The 20,996-nt window shown below is 41.6% G+C and overlaps 2 protein-coding genes across 20 annotated transcripts in view; one reads left to right on the forward strand and one right to left on the reverse strand.

Moving 5' to 3' along the window:
- The window catches only part of GTF2H1 (general transcription factor IIH subunit 1), a 34,371-nt gene extending 16,821 nt beyond the window's left edge, over positions 1-17,550 (reverse strand). The window contains exons 1-6 of the mRNA XM_037899689.2: positions 17,290-17,550; positions 11,617-11,785; positions 10,274-10,466; positions 4,475-4,637; positions 3,541-3,634; positions 1,028-1,177 (exon numbers count right to left, since the gene is read on the reverse strand). Coding sequence (XP_037755617.1) covers positions 1,028-1,177; positions 3,541-3,634; positions 4,475-4,637; positions 10,274-10,466; positions 11,617-11,770 — 754 coding nt within the window. The 5' untranslated portion in view covers positions 11,771-11,785; positions 17,290-17,550. The remainder of the gene's footprint in view (positions 1-1,027; positions 1,178-3,540; positions 3,635-4,474; positions 4,638-10,273; positions 10,467-11,616; positions 11,786-17,289) is intronic.
- Position 17,551: 1 nt separating this feature from the next.
- Positions 17,552-20,996, forward strand: part of LOC102936545 (serum amyloid A protein-like) — an 80,742-nt gene continuing 77,297 nt past the window's right edge. For 4 of the 19 annotated variants that reach the window (XR_006291678.1, XM_043549130.1, XM_043549129.1 and 1 more), the window contains exon 1: positions 17,645-20,372. Coding sequence is in view for 18 of the 19 variants with exons in the window: in XM_043549130.1 (XP_043405065.1) it covers positions 20,265-20,372 (108 nt within the window). In the remaining variant the exon portion in view is untranslated. Of the gene's footprint in view, positions 20,373-20,996 lie in introns of all 19 variants that reach the window. The other 15 variants (XM_043549121.1, XM_043549128.1, XM_037899676.2 and 12 more) reach the window with 15 other exon arrangements.

Below are 20,996 nucleotides of genomic sequence, written 5' to 3' on the forward strand. Positions count from 1 at the left end.
GAATATAACTTTGACGTTTTTCACCTCAAGGTCATGGTTTCAAATATGTCTCAGAACTGTGATGGTCAATGAAAGCAGAATGTATTCAAATGGCCTGTGAAAGAAACCAATCTTTATCCACTTTCTAGAGAACTGATTTCACAAAACCCATATCTGTTGCAAGTCACAGAATAAATAGTCACCTGAACAAAACTATGCCCTACTATCAGAGGTATGGTTAAGGCCCCTTCGTTGTACATTATGAGGAAGCTTTCACTGACATTATCCATACTGCATGAGTTGTGTATAAAAAGGATTTTCTAGTGCTGGCATCTTTTAAGCACTAATTTGTTTCTAAGCATTTTAGTACAGGACCTGAAATGTCTTCCATAATCAGATACTGTAAATATATAGGTTTCAGAGTAGCAGCCGTGTTAGTCTGTATCCGCAAAAAGAAAAGGAGTACTTGTGGCACCTTAGAGACTAACAAATTTATTTGAGCATAAGCATCCGATGAAGTGAACTGTAGCTCATGAAAGCTTATGCTCAAATAAATTTGTTAGTCTCTAAGGTGCCACAAGTACTCCTTTTCTTTTTGCGGATACAGACTAACACGGCTGCTACTCTGAAACCTATATATTTACAGTATCTGATTATGGAAGACATTTCAGGTCCTGTACTAAAATGCTTAGAAACAAATTTATTTGAGCATAAGCTTTCATGAGCTACAGTTCACTTCATCGGATGCTTATACTCAAATAAATTTGTTAGTCTCTAAGGTGCCACAAGTACTCCTTTTCTTTTTGTAAACATTCAGCGTGATCAACACTGTCTAAAGATTACATCACAGGTCTTGGCTCCTGTCATCTTGCAGCATTTATCAAATAACAGGACAAATACATAATTTTTAAAAATGAGAATGTTGCTTTTATCTGATTAATCTAATGTGGCTTTCAAAAACTTAGCTTTATTTTTTTAATTAATTTTGAAGTTTCAGTTTACTGTGGCTACCACCACAATCACCTGTTGCAGAGAAAGAAAAGCTTACCTTTTTCATCCATTTTGGCACATTCAGCAAAGAGATCTTTTGAGCCTGTATTCAGCCTATCTCGATGGAAGTAGTGAGACTGGAAAAATCGTGTCCAGAATTCTTTTTCCGTCATGTTATGTGGAACATTTTCTGCATATTTCACTTTTACTGCAAACAAACCAAAGTGTGTTTAAGCTATTTTGCAATTCAAGATACTGTATTAATTGTCGGTGTGTGATGGAAAATGACCAAAGCTTATGTTGAATAGGCGTAAACACTTACTTACGAAAAAGATATGGAGTTTGGATTTTAAAAAGAGATGGCAATTTATGCAACAAACTGAAGTTCTGTCATGTCCAACAATGCTTATTAGGTATCGGAAACAAACACCAATAGCCTATAAACTTTGAAAATGGTACAGCTGAGCACATCTGGAAAATTTCGAAGGTCAGAAGTCTAGTTATTTAAGAGGAATCCTTCCATAGTGTTCCCAAGATGGACTGGTTCTTTTTCATCCAGGACTGATCAAACTAATGTCAGTATCAGGGTCCAATCTAGCATTTGTAAATCAGATAATTTACCAACAATCTCTCATTAGAAAATTTTAGAATCGTTAAAAAAAAAATCCTTCAAATGGAGAGTGGAACTTAGCATGAACATTTACTCATGGCTTAAAGGCAAAGCAAACTGAATAATTCCAGAGTCTCTTTTCAGCCTCAAGCCTTAAAATTAGGGCCGTCAAGTGATTAAAAAATTAGTTGTGATTAATTGCATATTAATCAAACTCTTAAACCATGGAATACCATTTATTTAAATAACTTGATATTTTCTACGTTTTCAAATATATTGATTTCAATTACAACACAATACAAAGTGTACAGTGCTCACTTTATTTTTATTACAAATATTTGCACTGTAAAAAAAATAGTATTTTTCAATTCACCTAGTACAAGTACTGTAGTGCAATCTCTTTATCATGGATGTTGACCATACAAATGTAGAATTATGTAAAAAAAACCAAAACCCCTGCACTCAAAAATAAAAATGTAAAACTTTAGCGCATACAAGTCCACTCAGTTCTACTTCTTGTTCAGCCAATCGCTCAGACAAACAAGTTTGCTTACATTTGCAGAAGATAATGTTGTCCACTTCTTGTTTACAGTATCACCTGAAAGTGAGAACAGGTGTTCGAATGGTACTATTGTAGCCGGCATGTGCCAGATGGACTAAAGATTCATAGGTCTCTTCATACTTCAACCACCATTTCAGAGGATATGCGTCCATGCTGATAACAGGTTCTGTTCGATAACCATCCAAAGCAGTGCGGACCAACACATGTTCATTTTCATCATCTGAGTCAGATGCCACCAGCAGAAGGTTGATTTTCTTTTTTGGTCGTTCGGGTTCTGTAGTTTCTGCATCAAAGTGTTGCTCTTCTAAGACTTCTGAAAGCATGCTCTACACCTCGTCTGTCTCAGATTTTGGAAGGCACTTCGGATTCTTAAACCTTGAGTAGAGTGCTGTAACTATCTTTAGAAATCTCACATTGGTACCCCTTCTTTGTGTTTTGTCAAATCTGCAGTGAAAGTGTTCTTAAAATGAACAACATGTGCTGGGTCATCATCTGAGACTGCTATAACATGAAATATATGGCAGAATGCAGCTAAAACAGAGTAGGAGACATAATTCTCCCCCAAGGAGTTCAGCCACAAATTTATTTAATGCATTTTTTTAATGAGCATCATCAGCATGGAAGCATGTCCTCTGGAATGGTGGTCAAAGCATGAAGGTGCATATGAATGTTTAGTATATCAGGCACGTAAATACCTTGCAATGTGAATGCCTGTTCTCTCTTTCCAGTGACACTGTAAACAAGAAGCAGGCAGCATTATCTCCTGTAAAATATAAAGAAACTTGTTTGTTTTAGCGATTGGCTGAACTAGAAGTAGGACAGAGTGAACTTGTAGGCTCTACAGCTTTACATTTTGTGTTTAAGTGCAGTTATATAACAACAACAAAAATCTACATTTGTAAGTTGCACTTTCACCATAAAGAGATTGCACTATAGTATTTGTATGAGGTGAATTGAAAAATACTATTTTGTTTGTTTTTTAATTACAAATATTTGCACTGTAAAAATGGCAAAGTGAGCACTGTCTACTTTGCATACTGTGTTGTAATTTAAATCAATATATTTGAAAATGTAGAAAAACATCCAAAAATATTTAATACATTTCAGTTGGTATTCTATTGTTTAACAGTGCAATTAAAACTGCGATTAATATTTTTAATCGCGTGAGTTAACTGCGATTAATCGACAGCCCTAAAATATTTCCAGAACCTACAAAAAACACCACACTGAAGTAAGACCACATAAGAAGTGCAGAAGGGAGTAGGAGGGAATGTTCAGAAGCCCTGTACATTTTACCAACAGAAAAAAGTGTAGGACTAACCCTCTAGTCTTCTAATGATAAAACATAAAATCAATTTGGCATGCTTTGTATCACATATGTATTGATTTTTCTGCCTACCTGCAGGATAAGTCCTGAATATGGATTCAATAATATCTGAAGTTAAGTTATACCTCAGACCATTGCAGCCATCTGTTTGAGGCCGAACATCAGCCTATGGGAATAACATAAGAATATTGTCAAAGTGGGTAAAATCTTGTTATGGATTGAGTTAAAACCTTGTTAAAACTGATGTGTGAACCTACATTTAAGATAGCTGTAAGAGAGAATTAACCTATATAAACAAAAACAAAAGTAGCAGAGTGGGTAGTTTTTTTTTTTAAAGACACAGTACAAAATGAAGAGCAGCTTTGATTTGGCTGTAAGCAAATAAATTAGTTTCCTTAAGAGACAATGTCTTTCACTATAAAATTGTCTTTTCAGGTGGGAAGAATGATTTATCAATTTAAAAAATAAAGACTGAATACACACATTTCTTGGCTAAGAAAAGATAGCCTACAAATATCTGAAGGTATAAAGAAAAAGGGCAGAGGAAGTATCATACAAGGAGTAAGAAAATGAAATAGAAGAGAAAAAATTTAGGTTAGATATCAGGAAAATCTTTCAGATGGAGCGGTATAGCAGAATATGGAAGTGTAACAGGAAATAGAGGAAACCTCCTTTCTCATGACATTTATAAATAGACCAGACAGAACACTTTAGGGTATATGCAGAGAACAATCCTGCACTGACAAGGAGATTGGCTTAACTTCTGAGACTACGGAAAGATAATGGATACTCTTGTTTAGAATTGGGGAATTTCACTTACAAAAAACACCACATTAAAACTCAAGACAGGGCCTTTTTTTTGTATTGCATTAGGTAGAAAAAGATTTCAAAGCAAATTGTATTTGGGGTAAAATTTAAATTCATCCACATTTTACAAAGAAAGTCTAGTCAAGAAATAAATGTTTTTGTTTTAAAATCCTTCCTATGCTATGTAGGTCAAACGTACCAGAAAAGCTGCAGAGATGCCCACATCCTGCTTACTAGGTGCCACAGAATTATCCACAGCATTCAAGCTTAAACGGTTGGCCCAGAATTCTTCAGCACTAATTACTTGGCTCACAACGAGATCTTTATAAAGCTGAAACAAAACAGGATCTTCTTGCAGCATTCTAGTAAAAGAATGTATTGAATAAAATTGAAACATTCCACACTAATTCGGCAGGATTTCCATGTCAATAAGCCATATGGGTTCCTGAAGGGAACAGATCAGTGAGGTAAGAAACGTACAGCATTGTCAAAGAAAAGTTAATTAGTTGTACAAGTGAGATATTGAAGCCAATACTGCTATTCATATTGGCCAAAGGGGAGAGACTAAGGGTTTGTCCGCATGGGGACACTCAGTTGATTTGTTTTCACTTCCCTGAGAGTGTGAAGTTCACAAGCATTAGTTTAAAAGGCATTAAACTCCTGTACGGTCACTCATTCAGAAGTAAAATGGCCGTAGTTCGCTATAGCTTAATCCTCACTTAAGAGTCCACCCAAGTTTAATGTGCTTTAATTTATGCGCTTTAATTTCACATCTTTAGTTGATTCATCTTAACTTTTGTGAGTGTCCTTGTGTAGACAAGCCCTAAACAGAAACAAAGCTGCTGGATGAGGGATAGTTTTAATGGGCAAAAATGGTGATCCCTAGAAAGAAGTTAATACAAGACAGCACCCACAAAAAGAAAAAAGTTACTTGCCTTATAGTAACTGGAGTTTGAAAGCTGTTGTCAATGTATAGTCACTCTTGGTGCCCAGGTGGTTGAGATCGGAGCCTTAGTCTTTTGGCCAGCACTATCCAGTGGGGATGCACATGCACCCTGAGTATCCTCATGCTCCTGTTCCAAGGACATAAAGGGCAGAGCATGCCCAACTGCCACTATTTCCTTCACCATCACAGAATCCAGATGTTCTAGGACTCCATAGTAGCAGGGAAGAAGGATGGGTCACAGAATATACATGGAAAACACATTTCAAAGAACTTTTTTTTCTTAAGTGGTTATTGATATATATTCCATTCTTGATGATTCACAAGCAGTGACCTGACGCAAGTAGGTAGGTGCCTGGAGTTTACTTAAAGATTGTAGCACAGCACCAGACCTCAATGCTTCTACCAGGGAACACGTTTACTAAAATATGGATTGAATCACAAATAACTTCTTTTCAGGTGTCTGAAACAGGTATGCTTTGCCAGGCAGCTGTTGGGTACCTAAACTAGCTAATCTGTAACAAATCTTAATATAGACTGAACACACATGGATAGCCTCTGGGCTGATGCTGCTCGACCTTTCATTTTCTCAGCAAATGCTATAAATTGATTCAGAGAGGTCCTGAAGGATTTAGTCCTTTGCAAATAAATGGATAGAGCTCTGCAAATAATTTAAGGTGTGCAGCCTAACCTCCCCCTGATTAATATGTAATTTAGGGAAGAATATTGGTAAGTGAATCATTTGGGCAAGAACTTGGGATGGGGTGTAAGTGATACCTTATCTCTAAGAAATACGGTATAGGAAGGTCCTGTCATAAGAGCCTGTATTGCCCCAACTCTAATTAGCTGATGTAACTGCTACTAAAAAGGATGTTTTCATAGATAAGTCAAGCACAGGGCTAAAGGTTCAAATGGGAGGAGGGGGAAGAGCATTAAGTATGCCACAACCATATTAAGGTCCTGGGAGGTTTCCTTACTAGTGGAAAAACATAAGGCCTTTAAGGAATTACACAAGGGGGTGAGGAAGGTGTAATAAGCAGAAGGGGCTATGAGGTGCACTCTAACAAAGCTAATCAACAGTCCAAAACTCTTTAGAGCAAGCAAGCAATCCAAAAGAGGAGGGACCTGGTTGTCAGTAGGCTGTGATTCACATTCTTCACAGCAAATCCTGGATCTTTTCCATTTAGCAGCATAAATTAGTCCTATTCTGGACTAACATGTTCCTCAGATGTCCAGAATGATCTGTCTGACGACATCCACTCAGTAGCCAAGCAGTGAGATGGAGGAAGGCTGGATTTGGATGCGAGTTGTTCATGTTGTCTTGAGAGATTAAGTTTGATAGAAGAGGAAAGGTTTTCAGTGGATGAACTGGTAACAGCATCAGCTCCAGGTACCAAAGCTACCTCAGCCAGGCGGGAGCTATCATGATAACTGTGGCCGCATCCTATCTGCTATTCCTCAGCACCATGGGAATCAGGGATTGGCTTGTAAGCATACATCATCCCTGGTGAATCACTGAATAAGGAGTGTTTAACAGAGATCCTGGAGCAGAATCTGACATACTACTTGCTCTTGTCTGTTGTGAGTAGGTCTATTGAAGGATGCAGCAGAAAACAGAATCCTTGATCATCCACTGGTGGTCTGATGAAAAATGTCTGCTCTAGCAGAACATTTGAGCTTTCTGTAGACCTGGAAGATACTTGGTGCTAAATGCACCAGTTCCATAGCGAAACCGCGTCCTTCTGCCATAATGGGGATGAATAGGCCCCTCTCTGCCTGTTTATATAAAACATGGCCATTGTGTTGTATTTCATAACTTGACTAGTCAGTCCTTGAGTCAATGGTAGGAACATGGCCCAGGCTGTGTGAAGAGCTCTGAGCTCCAATATGTTTATATGTAGTAGAATGTCCTGATGATGGTCCAGGTATGCTCCCAAACCCTGAAAGGGACAGAAAGATGGAGTGGGCATAGTATGGAACTGTAGAGAATATCCAGCTATGAGCATCTCCGTTATCAGGTTCCATGACTTCTTGAAAAATTGAAGGAGATTCCCAACTGCATGTGTGTAGGGACTGGCACAAGAAGGAACGGTGTTGATCCAGTACACTGATCAGAGCGACTCTCAACCAGCCGATTGAAATAATAATTTAGATATAGACTGAGAATGGGATGAAGTCATAGCCAAGACAGAAGAGCTCCTTTTTTGAAAATGCTGCCTCATTCTTGGAAGCTTTGAGTTTCTCTGGTGAAAGAAGGTACCAGATGATGGTCTCTGTTTGGCATAAGTGTGAGGTCTTCCCTATTTTGTCCAGGGGAGAGTCTTCCCTGCCTGAATCAGAGGCTGGGTGCATTGAGTGGTCTAACAAAAAAAGAAAAAAAAAAAAAAGTAAGAAATCCCAAATCTTTAAAGTCCTTTGGGCCATAATTAACTTAATTGGAGGGGGCTGGACTAATGGGATCAGGTGAGAGTAAGTTGAACATCTGGGCCTCATAAAAAGGCTTGAGAGAGAACAGTTGGAGAGAAAGCTGTGCCAGAGGCCACAGACAACAAGAAACTCCTGGAGGGATAAGGAACCAAAGGGAGCAAGTTAAGCTCCTATGGGCGGCCTTGAGCTATGAGTTTGCAAGAAGCAGGGAGGTCCTTGGGATGAGACACACTGGGGGGGAACTTACTATGAAAATGACTCCAGGAAAAGCAGCCTAAAAATCAGTGCTGTATTACAGCCACAGGGAAAGATTTAAAGTATGGCTGTCAATCACAGTTAATGCCTGTGATTAACTGAAAACAAAATTAACATGTTAATAGTTTTAACAGTATTAATTGCATACCTCTGGAAGGGGAAGGAGGCATCGGCTGTGGAGGGACCCTACAGTGCCCAGTCAGGTGCAGTAACCCAATCTGCCTCCAGAGGGCAGGAAGAGGAGAGAAGAGAAGAGGAAGTGGCTATCATCCCAGCTCCGGCGGAGAGGAAGGGATCCTGACCCTGCTGTGCCCCACTGCCCCCAGCCGGCCCCTCGCTCTGGGGACCAACCTCCCCGCACACCCTATTGTCCTTGGCCGGCTCCTTGCTCTGGGGACTACCCCCTCTGTGTTCCATTGCCCCGATTGGCCCTTGCTCCCGGGGAGGCACCCCATAGAGAACAGAGGCCTGGTGAGCTCAGCCTCCCTGCACCAGCCTCTACAGTACTTGTATGAGGTGAATTGAAATACTATTTATTTTGTTTATCTTCTTTGCAGTGCAAATATTTGTAATAAAAAATAAAGTGAGCACTGTACACTTTTTATTGTGTTGTAATTGAAATCAATCTTTGAAAATGTACAAAACATCCTAAAATATTAAATAGAATACCAATTATTTAAACAGTGCTATTAAAACTGATTAATTGCAATTAATTTGTTTAATAGCTTGACAGCCCAAATTTAAAGGTGGCCCAGAAGAGGCTGAGAACAGAATCCAGAAGGTGGGCTGAAGAGTAACCCGAAAGGGGCAGAAGAATTGTTTGTCTGACCTTCTGGTTGGACCTTTGCTATCCAAGAGCGAGACTGAACTTTAAGTGTGACCAGGCCATAGCGCCAGGTTGCTTGAAGAATATGACCGCTGCAAAACAGATCAGCCAACAAAAGGAAGTGCGGGACTGGAAGAACCACTGCGATGTTATGTACTGACATGAGGAGGAGCTCTGACAGCAACTTTCACCCAACAACAGTCTTGCACAGTGAGTGTCTGTCAGAGGTATGAGCCTTTCCAAAACAAAAAGGCATCTGGGATGCCCATCGTTAACTGGAATTGCTGCCTGGCACAAGGGACAATACTTAAAGCCATGTAGTCTAATCCGTACTGACAAGAACATCCTGATCAGAGGTTCAGGGGGAGGGAGGAAGGGAATCAAAATAAGGAAGGTAAACATTTCCAAAATCAAGTAACTATCCTAGCACTAATATAAATATATATACACAATTATCTATAAAGATTATGAAAAAGGTTGCATTGAGACCTGGACACTGAGGAGCTCCATTCTGCAGTTATGGATGGTGAGAAGGAACTGAGCGGCAGAGGGACCCACTCTGCCCTTCATGTCCTTGGTACAAGGACACTCAAGGTGCACGTGTAGCCCCAAAGGACAATGCTGGCCAAAAAAGACTCCAGTCCAAGCACGTGCTCAGCAAACAGAATATATAAATATGGAGAACTCAAATAGCCTATGTTTAGTTTCTTGTAGGCAGTGTATTTATTGCACCTCACATGTTAAGACAGTTAAAGAAGAATTTCCTACTCAAATTCTCACGTTACCCATCAGAAATTCTAATGTAGAAATACTACAGAAGTAGACAGAAATCAGTTTGAGAAAGTTATTTAGAAAGGGGTCGTTTAAAAAAAGCCTAATTACTAATGACATAGCAAATTCTAGTCTGCAAACCCTCCATCATGTCCTTTCTAAATAGATACAACGAAAAATTCTATTTTTTTTTTTTTTAAAAACACAAACCTGGAGTTTTCCAATACTTCAAAATTATACAGCTGTTCCTACTCTTTAAAAATACTGTAATATTTAATGAACTGTGCACTCAAGTCTTATTTGCCATCCTGCTGAACACAAGTCTATTTAGAAAAATGGTATAGCTATGTTCAATTTACGAAGGAAACTGATTGGATAGAAAAAGTATTTGTATTCCTGGGTTGGGGAGGAAATGAATAGATTCCAATGCATCACTTATCTTGCTCCGCTTGTCTGCTAGAAGGAAGTAATTTCTAGTCTCTCTCTGAAATCCATTGATCCTTATAAGGTAACAGGTTAGTCACAAAGCTTTTAACAAAATAAATGGCTTGCTTACATAAGTCCTGTGAAATGAAAACATGCCCAGAGGAATTTCACCAGAATCTAAAGCCAACAGATTTTTACTACTGAAGTAGAACACAACAAGCATTTTTGTGCTACAGCAATATAGCTCAAGAACTGTTCACAAGTCATAAGAAACATTTATGTTGTAATTAGAGAGGGGGAAATGACAGATTCTTTTTTGAAGATCTTCTCCTTCTCCCCTCCCACTTTACCTGTTCTTTTCCTCAAGTTCTTTATTTGCTTTCCTCTTGAATTTGGGTAACAGCTGCTGAAGAAGGTCCTTCACTGCATCTCGCTCCTTTACTGCTGTGCTTTCATTAGAGAAGTGGAAGTTGGTTGTGTCCCCTGCATGCAGTACCAGCTGTAGCTGAATTTTAGCCTTTCCTTCCGGACTGATTTTCTGGCCTAGAATATATAAAGAAGAGCAATTAGTGATAAGTACATTTATGTAACAAACTTTCTCCCCAGATCATTCATTTATATGCCGTTGTCGGTATCATCCCATTAAATCCTGATATCCCACATTGGTGGTATTATAGCACATTTCTTCCAGCCCTGGAAGAGAAGCATGCAGCTGCCTCTACAAGTTAGCTTTAAAAGCTGCATCTCACTTTTCCCACTGCAACCAAAGACATCCTGGCCCAGATCCTGAGCTGCAGCAGAGTACTCCTTGGCCACCTTTATGTTCCACCTTTGCTAGTTTTCTAGCAAAACTCAGAGCAGCCCTCAGAGTGTCTGTTCCCTCCAAGTTGCAGGACCTAGCAATGGCGCCATGGTGCTGCTTAGAGCAGCTGGAGATCACTAAGGCATAAGGATACCTGAGCCCTTCCTCCTTTCCCATAGCCACAGAGAAAAAGGAGATACAGGACCAACTCGGGGAGATCGACACCGCCCATAGTGAATATCTACCTGCTTCTACACTGAGGCATTATCTTATTTGCATTGCTTCCCTAAAACCAGCATAAACTGCCCTACCACACCTCAAGATCTGAGCCCCTTTCTCCAATATAACCCCACTGTATATCAGATTTTAATCTAGATTTTCAAAGATGAGAGGCTAGTATAATAAACCATCAGATTACATAACTCTACCAAACTTTAATCAATTTATTGTGAGCTGGGTTTTATAGAAAAGACTGTGGCAGAGCTAGGTGCACATCCTAATTAGCCGAAAATGGGTTAGATAGTTCCCTCTTGGGTCCCATAAATCCTGTATCCTCCAAAACAAGACATATGGCCTAGTGATTTTCCATTAGGCTACATACATATTTCTGCTTCCAAGCGATTGCAGAGATTAACAAATTGGAAAAATGAAAAAAAAAAAATTAAGAAATTTGGGGTCTATATTAAAAACACCTGAAAATTTTTTGAATTGCAGAATCTTCTATGCCTGTAATTTACTCCTGGTTCCACTCATGCTTGCCAGAAAGAATAATCTAAATGAAATGCCCAAATTGGCCAAATACATGTGAAATAAGGTTTGAGTCTTATTTAAATATTTACTGATAATTTGCATACAAGAGCAATAGATAAAATAGAAAGTGCTTTCACTTACATTTTATATCCGCATACATATGGCTGACTGTGAATCGGTCTTTGCCTTCAGGTGCCCATGCTATCCTTTCAGCCATAAGGTAGAGAGCCCCATCCTGTTTCTTTTGACGCACCTTCTTTACAATCAGTAACACTTCCTCAGATGATGTTGCCATGATGGCTATAAGGTGCTATTAAAAGCACATGGGACCATTAGTTACTTAATTCAATAGCAATTAGTACAGTATTTCCATTGACCGATTTTTTTCCCAGTATTCCAACTTGTTTCAAGGCATTAAGACTTGCATTTTCACTTCAATACTTACATTCTGTAAACTAACAGCAGCATACAGTCACTGTCCAAGCCTTATGAGACACACTCTGAGCTCCACTTTATACATGCAGTCAAACATTTTCGGATTAAATAAAATAATCACATACAAATATAATAATCCACAGCCATATTATACCTAGATTTCTTTTCCAATCCTCCTTGTGCTCCAGCTACACCTACATTTCATCTAATTCCTATATTTTCTATTTCTCTTTTATGTTTCTTTACTGGTTTGTCCAGTTGTGAAGAGGGCTTATACCTCAGAGAGCATGTACATTCCAAATCCCCTGTGGCATTTCATAATGCTTTCCTTCTGTGATAGGAACTCTATATGTTAAAATTATTTGGAAGGGGAGAGGGACGAAAGTATCGTAGACTTACGTGTTCTTGCAACTGTGTACCTCCCAAGTAAAAAAGATGAACCAGTTACTTTCCCCTTCCTTCAGCACGATCCACTGATTACCATGCAAGACTTGAATGAGACTTCAGACACAATCATAATTTTAACTGGCCTATTTATTTTGTTCCCAAAATACTCAGGATCTAATCTTGCAACAACAGAAAAGAATGTTTCAGAACAGCAGCCGTGTTAGTCTATATTCGCAAAAAGAAAAGGAGTACTTTTGGCACCTTAGAGACTAACAAATTTATTTGAGCATAAGCTTTCGTGAGCTTCAGCTCACTTTATCGGATGCAGTGCTTAAAAGCTCACGAAAGCTTATGCTCAAATAAATTTGTTAGTCTCTAAGGTGCCACAAGTACTCCTTTTCTTTTTGCAGAAAAGAATGAGAGTTTTGTCATTGACTTCAATAAGACCTTTTGTAATTGGGAGGAAGGATAATGGGAGTGCCAATATCTTTTTTCCTTTATAGTTTTCCCAACCTTAAATTTCTCAAGAGAACAGATAAACAGTAACATACAAATTTTACTGTATTCCATCACTACACATTTCACTCCTATCAGAATGACATGAAGTTTCCTTCAGTACTATATCCTTTACATATTTTATTCCCATCTTACTCCTGCAGTTTTATTTGCCATGTACCTTACTGCCCCTCCTCACTTTCTACGAGTGTATTAAGTAGTTTTAGAAATCCTTTCAATACTTTAAACATGTACATGTTCCTTTTTCTTATTTTAATTGCCAAGATCTACATCAATACTTTAAAAGAACATCTGTACCATATTTTACCACGTATTAATAGGCATCAGAAACCAATATACATATCCATTTATACTTACGTATGGATATGTTTTTAAACTGGATTTTAAATACTGTACAACGTTGAAAATAAAAATCTAATTGTTTTAAATTTGAACATCTATATAGATAATTAGTAATGACCAGCGCTCTGCTCAGTGAAAATCTTATAAGCTGAGCAATCAGACAAGTGTATTAAGTACAATATTTATGAGAGAAGATGTTTAGTAGAAGATGTATCTGCACGTAGGCTTTGGTCCAGAACCAGATCAACAGTTTTGCTATTGACTTTATTGCTGCAGTATTGGGCGCTTATGTGATTTCTGCCTGTTTGTGACAAAACTGTGATTATCACTAGAATACTTAGTATTTAGGGTGCTATAGCTAGAGACGTTCTGGTAATACTTTGCTTCAGAGGCAAAATGAGACATGTATGAAGCCATGATTTCAAGGTAGCACCCAGGATATTCTGTGCCATTTCCCCTTCCCCCCAATACCACTATTCTTTCCTGGTATTATTTAGGACACCCATCTCCTTTAAGATTTAAAACCTTCCCAGCTCTGGCTCTGCAGCCTCCCACAGGATTCTTACCCTTGCTGGAAGTAAGAGATTTGGCCATAGAATGAGAACTTCAATGTTTTCTCAATAGTGTAGATTTTAACAATTTTCTCATTTGTTATTTTTAAATTATATACCCCACGTTTACTACAGTTGAAAGAGGGCACAACTGCATTTTCATGCTTAGGCTTAGCCTATTGTGCAGTTATACTTTCTCAGCTAGGTAATGTTTCCTCTATAAACAACTGATTTTCCAAATGAGAAAAAAATATCAGCTGTTCCTGATTTATCTAACAAAGACAATATTTCTGGCACCGTACTTTGCAGTGTGCAGCTTCTGAATGCATAATATCCCACAAGTAGCTTGTTCCATTGTCTGGGAAATTGAATGCACTAAATCAGTGCTCTTCTGTTCTTTTTTGGTCATTGCTACTTCTTTTGCTTTCATGCCTCTGTAATAACTGCACTTTAAAGATGACAGCTCTGACATAACTCTGTCTGCAAACTACTTGCAAGCAGCAAACATTATCCAAGATAGGGGACAAAAAAACCCTGGAGTCCTCTTTAAACAGTGCATTAAGAATCAAAATATTTCACTAATCAGGGTTTAAAAAAATACTATACACCTACAACCTAACAAGACGAAATGGCTCCACCAGTTCGGTTCTGAGGTATTACTAAAATAGAAATCCAAATGCTTCTCCTCTAATTGCTGGTGGGAAGACTCTCTTTTGTATCATCTCTAGATAATAAGTGTCTTCTCCACCATTTAAAGCTTTCTAGCTGCTGTGAGGGAGGAAAAGTTCCCCAATACTCTACCCCCCCCTCACTCCGTTTTTTGGGGCACTTTCTCTTGAATGTCTGCAGCAGCACTGTGAAAGTGACATGATTCACGACAATATCACTGCTGCTCCCAGGGGTCTGAACTACAGTTGTCAAGCTGACAAGTTTTGTTAATTTTAATCTACTGTTTTTTTTTTTTAGCAAAAGTATAAATTAGCAGTAAAGGCACTGGAGTTGTCTAGTTGAAACTCAGGAAGATGGCTCTTTGTCAGTTTACACTTGTTTCAAATTTGAAAGATTACCTTTGCAACCATGAAGGATAGAAACCCAGTTTTATTTAAAAGCTTTAATTCTGCAGAAATTGATAGTTAAGAGACCCCCACTCAAGACCGGTAAGTGGACTTTACATGTAAAGTACTAAGCAATATGAAAAGACAACTTGTTAGATACAGGTTTTTGCTGCTTTGCATAGACATGTATCTCTGATAGTAACTTATCTATGAAACAAGAGGTTATGTTGTTGAACATCTGTGTTCTGCAACAGGGCCTTTGAAATAATAAAATAGGTAATATTTTCAAAAAGCATGTAGATAAATCAGTGGTTCCAACTTGTGGGTAGGACTCCATGGAGGAGGCACAAAACTTCTCCCGGGACTGACAGTTTCAGCTGTACATGACTACTGACACCACTCATCCTGCAGCATAAGTGGTGTGTTAAAAAAATGAAAACAAAGGAAGACTGAGCTGCAAGGGTTGTTTATTCCCCATGAAATTGGGAAAGGAGGGGTAAATGCAGCATGTGAAGAGTCCAGCAAAAATTGGACCGCAGTAGTGGGGAAAAGGATCTTCAACATACCCACTTCCATTTCCCTAGTTGGTGGATTAAGTCAGGCAGAGACAAGCTAGCAGCTACTTTTAAGCCACCTGCCTGGCTTCTTTGTTTCTCTGTAATTAGCTCTCCCCTACCATTCCTTTTCTCTGCTCCTTCTAGAGTAGCCAAGTAACATAGTGGCACCAGGGGATCTTGCCTATTCCCCTCCCACATGGATTGCTTTGGCAAGTGAGATTTGGATACAGAAGAGAGGCCACCAGTACTCCTGCTAATAGTCCTGATTTGGCTGAGACAAAAATGGGTTTTGAAATGGTCCTAGGCTTCTATGACAGGTGGACAAGAAAGGGAGCTCATCTGTCATTTTACTATAAGGAAGGGTAGAGCACAACAAGTTGTTCCTATTAGGCAAGCAAGACAACAAGCTGAAGAACTCTGGAACTTATGTTTTGGCCTGTCTACACAATAAGTCTGAACCCCTGGCATGGTTAGAAGCTTCTGTGGTCTAATGTAGTAAAAATTTTAGTTGCAGTAAGACTAGAAGAAACAACACATTACTTGCTTAAGTGAGAGAGAAAACTAAGCTGTGAATGCATGTCAGATGCCACCTCTTTTTAAATCGGTGGAATTTTCTTTTAGATTTTGGAAAAGGGAGAGTGGTGCTATCATTTCTTTGCCTTTAAATTACTTTGTATATAGGCCTAATGGCTGTAATCTCCAGCTAAGTTTCCCAATATCAAACCTCTGAATCTTGAAGTTTCATTTCAGCTACAGTTTCAACATCACAAGTAAAAGGAATACCGTAGTTTCCTGCCCTCTTTGGTACTTCTCACTATCTTGGATTTTATGGCAAGACAGCAATGCTGAACAACAGACAATTACTGGTGACATTTCCATCTCTCCCCTTCCTTAACCTTTTGTTCCAGTTTTATCCCTCCCTTTCCCAAGTTTCAGTGTCTCATGTATACACCAAACAGAAAAAGATCACACAATCTGTTGATGCCATCTGTGCTTCTGCACACTGGTGCTTTTACCAGCAGAGACAGCACAGAGTACGGAGTGGTGAACAGGGTCAACTGTGCTAGCAGCAGCACAGCACACGGAGACGTGAGCAGACCCACGTCAGTCAAAACACGTGGCAACAGGGTCTAAAATGGGATGCTGATTCTTTTAAGGAAAAAAAATGTAGGGAGGGAGGAGGTAAGTCTCACAACTATTTACAGAACTATAACTTAAACCTTGATCCTACAAGCTGCTCCACACAAGCAGACTTTCACACCCACATGGGGTTCTGCAGAGGTGCAGAAGTCCACCTACATAAAGCAGCTTGCATGATCAAGGTATATATTTTAGGGAGGCACAGCATGATTATCTGAGCTGGGCTGCAACCAGACGATCAGGCATCAAATCCTGATCATTACACAATGGCATTTTTTATCTTTAACAAACACACGAGCCGGACCTTGGTTTTACCTCATGTGGAAGAGCACAGGGTCAGCAGGGCAACATTCCCACACGTTACACACCAATGGATCAGTCCCACCTCAGAGGGAGGAACATGTTCCTGCCACAACGCGCCCCTGGGTCCTCTCCCGCCCAGCTTGCCCTGTCATTCCCTCAACCCGGCTGCACGCCCTCCCCCACGTCGGAGCACACCGTGTGTGTCAATAAATCCGCCTCTTCCCCCGGCCGCATCCCGCTCAGCGGTAGCCCCCAGGGCAGGACAAGCCGAGCTGCCCTCGCTCGGCGATAGCTGGGGAGCCCGGAGCAGCGGGGGCCGGAGGCGGCCGGAACGCGTTGCGCTCTCGGGCTGTCAACGCCGGCTCGCAGGGCTGGGTGCCTCGCTCCCCGCCAGGAGCCAGTACAGGGACCCCGGCCCGGCCCATCCCCTCCCGCACAGACACGGCCCCCCCCCCCGGGGAGCAGCCCCGCTGCCCCAGCCCGCCCGGGAGACTCCGCCGAGCCCCTGGACACCGTCCAGACTCCTACCGTGCGGGCGGCTGCTCAGGCCCCAGGCCGCCGCTGGCTGCTGCTGCTGCCGCCGGGTGCAGGCGCGGCGGGATGAGAGGGCGGGTGGCGCTGGGCACTGACTCCAGCCGCTGCCGGTGCCGGTGCCGCTACTCGGGGGGTCTCGCCGCCTCCTCTTCCATGGGGCGGCCAAACTGGGCAGTAAGGGCACGTGACCGGAACTAGCTAAAGTCCCGCGACGCAGAGGGAGACCGGGTCACGTGACGGGGGAGACTGGTGTCGCCATGACACCTCCCGGTCACATGACAGGTTCTCCCCGCCACCATCACAATCCCGCATCACGTGATGGTTTCTCCCTTCCCCCTCCCGTCGCCATGACAGTGCGCGGGAGGGGGTGGTGACCAGGTACCAACAACGCGGCTGCCACCGTACGGTCCCTCCCATCCCGGTCACCCGGCCCCGAAGAGCGAGGAGTCCGGCTCCGTCCCTTTCGTTCCGCCTGTTCGGTCCTGTCTGTTCCGCTCCGGGGTAGCGCGGCGCTGAGGGGGGGCGGGGACTTCCCTAGGCAACCGCCCGAGGGGGGGAGGGGTGAAAAGCGCGTAACCGTCACGTGACGGGGGGAGAAGTTGTGTGCGCGTGACGCACTTTTTTGCGGGCGCGCGCGCGCACGAGGTGACGTGTTTCAGGTAGGCTGGGGAAGGATCGCGTGCCGTGGGGGCGGGGCCGGCCAGGTTGGAGTTCGGTGGGTGAGTGTCCGCGCGGGGAGCTGGGCCAGGGTCGGGCCAGCAGCAGGAGCAGCAGCAGCGCTGGGGCCCAAGCATCGTGCAGTGGGTGGGTCCCATCCGTTTCCTGCCTCCCCCTGTCCCGGTGCCGTGGTGTGACTGGCGCCCAGCTCCGCTGCCTAGGCAGTGCTGGCTCTCGCAGGGGCTGTCGTGCTCCCTGGCTGCCTCCCCTGGCTGCCACAGCGGGCACTGCCCCGCCAGCAACCCCCAGAGGGCGAGAGCCACCCTCTGCAGACTGGGAGCCTGCACTTTGAAATAACTTCTCGGTTTCGCGTCCTGGCGGCTCCGTGTTGTCGTTGCTAGTATGAGTGGCAGCCGGGAGAGTCTCCCCAACCAGGTCCTGGCCCTGTTGCCCAAAGTGTTTGCAGTCTGAGCTTAAAAGCGAACGTACACGTGGGTGAAACGTACGCGCGGGGAAGAAGGTGACCGCGATGGACCTGAGTCTGCAGGCAGACAGCGCTAGTGGCACTGCTGCTCCTTGGGAAAGCCACGGGCTGACTCTGGTATTTAGGTTCCTGTGGCAGCAATGCCGGAACATGTCAGTTTCAGGCTACAGCTTGAGGAAACTGTGGGTGGTAGACATGAGTACTGGAGTTATTCTCAGAGGGAAGAGGGTCTGCAAAAAGAGTAGGGGAGCTTCCCACCCATTCCTCAGAAGAGCCTGAAGGAGGGGAGGAATGGCAAAGCCCCTTCCAACAGCTGTCAAAAGCCTGTGGCAGAGGGGAGAAAAAGATCCTTTTCTAGGCGTGGGTGGTGTGATTTGTACAAGGGTACACTCCCTGAACCATATTTGGGGAAGTGTGGATTCGATCTGCTACTGTATGTACTAGAGTGGGATTAGAGTATTTTGTTTATTAGGCCAAATCTCCCCTAAAACGTGTGAACAGCAACAAATATGTTAGTCTGTAACCACTAGAGATGCTCCCGTCCTTATCCTGGAACGGACTTAAGAATTCCAGAAGTCCCAGTGTTACTTTGTTGTCAGCAAATATCTTTGAAACTTGCTGTCAAAGTATGTGTCTTATCCTTCTAGTGACCGGTCCTCAGTAAACAAGTCTGCTGCTACTGCCAGTTAAGTGGTAGAAGTCTGTGCTGTGGAGCTAAAAATGCGCGCCCCCCTTCCCCCCGACCCTAATGACATGTAGAGTGGTCAGTATAAAAAAAATATGGTATGTTGTTGTTTTTTGTTTTGGTTTGATAAAGCTTGTGAGGAAACTGCCAATTTTGTATGCAGTGCAAGGTTTGGATGATGTGCAGGAAATAATGCATGGGGCCCCACACTGATGGTGAAGATGAAAATATTGAATAGCTATCCCATTCAGTGCATGAATGATGGGTCCTGTGGAAACTGTTATACGTCGTTAGGGTGTATCATAGTGCATGTGCACAAGGAGGCTGAATTAAGGTTGAATGGACTACCTTGGTTTTGGTATTTTTTAACTTTTGAGTGCTTGATATTGTAACATTCATATTTTAACAACATATTTTACATGTAATATCAATTTTAAGTGTGTCAATGCAGTGATTTACACTGGTTTAACCAGATTGATCTTCAAAATTGATTTTTAGCTAAATCAATGCAATTTGAGTCTATGGGCTGGGCTTAGAATGCACGGGAGACTGTAAACCCATCAGATATTTACCTTTAGGAATAATCAAATTGTAGCTCATCCAACAGACTAACATTTCCAGTGTAAGTTCATAGACAAAACAAACTAGGGCCCTGCCCTTGCAGTCGGATCCATGTAGGAGGATCCTTATGCTTGTATGGGTCCAGTTGCAGGATCAAGCCTGCAGCCTGTTAGATCCCCCCCCCCCCTTTGTATCTTTATGAGCAGTCTTAAGTCTTTGTCCCCATTAAAAAGGGTTTCCCTGTATAGCTGTACCAGCTAATCCTCCTTGTGTAGACAAAGTTTATACCAGCAAAAGATTTCTTTTGTCAGTATAGCTTATACCAGTTCTCTGAACAAAATAAACTGTACTGCTATACTCGTGTTTGCTATCAGGCTATATTAGGTTAGGGGTGTTTCCCCTCTCCCTCTCCATCCCATTTTCCTAAGTGACATAGTCTAAAAGAACAAAGGTGGGCTAGAAAGCAAATTGTAACAGCTCAAGAAAGGGATTATATTCTTAAATTTAACTTCTGCAGGTACAGCTAGAAGCTGAAGTAAATAATGCACCAATGATTGAGTATTGCCAGGCTTTCTTAACTCAATGACATCTGTGCCAATGATACCAGAATCTTACAGCCATGTATTGGCAGAACTTGAGTGTTTGGATCCATTGCTTTCTGCGCTCAGGTTGGATTCTAGCCGTCTGAAGGTAAGTTTGGTTCTTGCTTGTTGCATTTTTTGCTTTGTTGCTTCTTGTTTTTCAGACACAGAAGTCAATATTTTTGTCATGCTACTGCTTGGTGAATGACTGCATAAAATTGCTTTGATTTGTATAGCTCTAGAAGCTATTATGCAATTTGCAGATTATGACTTGGTGTTTGCTACTTAAAGCTTGGGTCCAGTTTTATTACTGTCAGCTGCATGGTCGAGAACAGTGGCTTCTTGGAAGAACAGTTAAGAGCAGTGTAGAGCAAACAAAGATGGATCTTCTTTTGTCTGTAATGAAATAAATAGAAAAATCTTGCATGTATCTTTAAAAATGTTGCTTGCCCATTCTTAAAGTCAGAGTAATTTGCTGTTTAATTCTGTTTTTGAAGCAAATTACGAATATAAGGTACTTTGAGAATAGATTAGTCAGTTCCAGGAAAAATGCAATATTTACCCCCAAAGCCTCTAAGTGCATAGTCACTTAATTTGAATTAAAACATTTGTATTATGATTTAAGGTTTATATTTTTGGTCAGCCTATGAAATCGGATGATTGGTTAAACTTTAAGTGGATGCTACCTTATTCCGATGTACAACTTCATAGCAAACTGTTCTACGCTTTGAAC

This window comes from Chelonia mydas, chromosome 6 (assembly GCF_015237465.2).
Source record: "Chelonia mydas isolate rCheMyd1 chromosome 6, rCheMyd1.pri.v2, whole genome shotgun sequence".
NCBI classification, from domain to species: Eukaryota; Metazoa; Chordata; order Testudines; family Cheloniidae; genus Chelonia; species Chelonia mydas.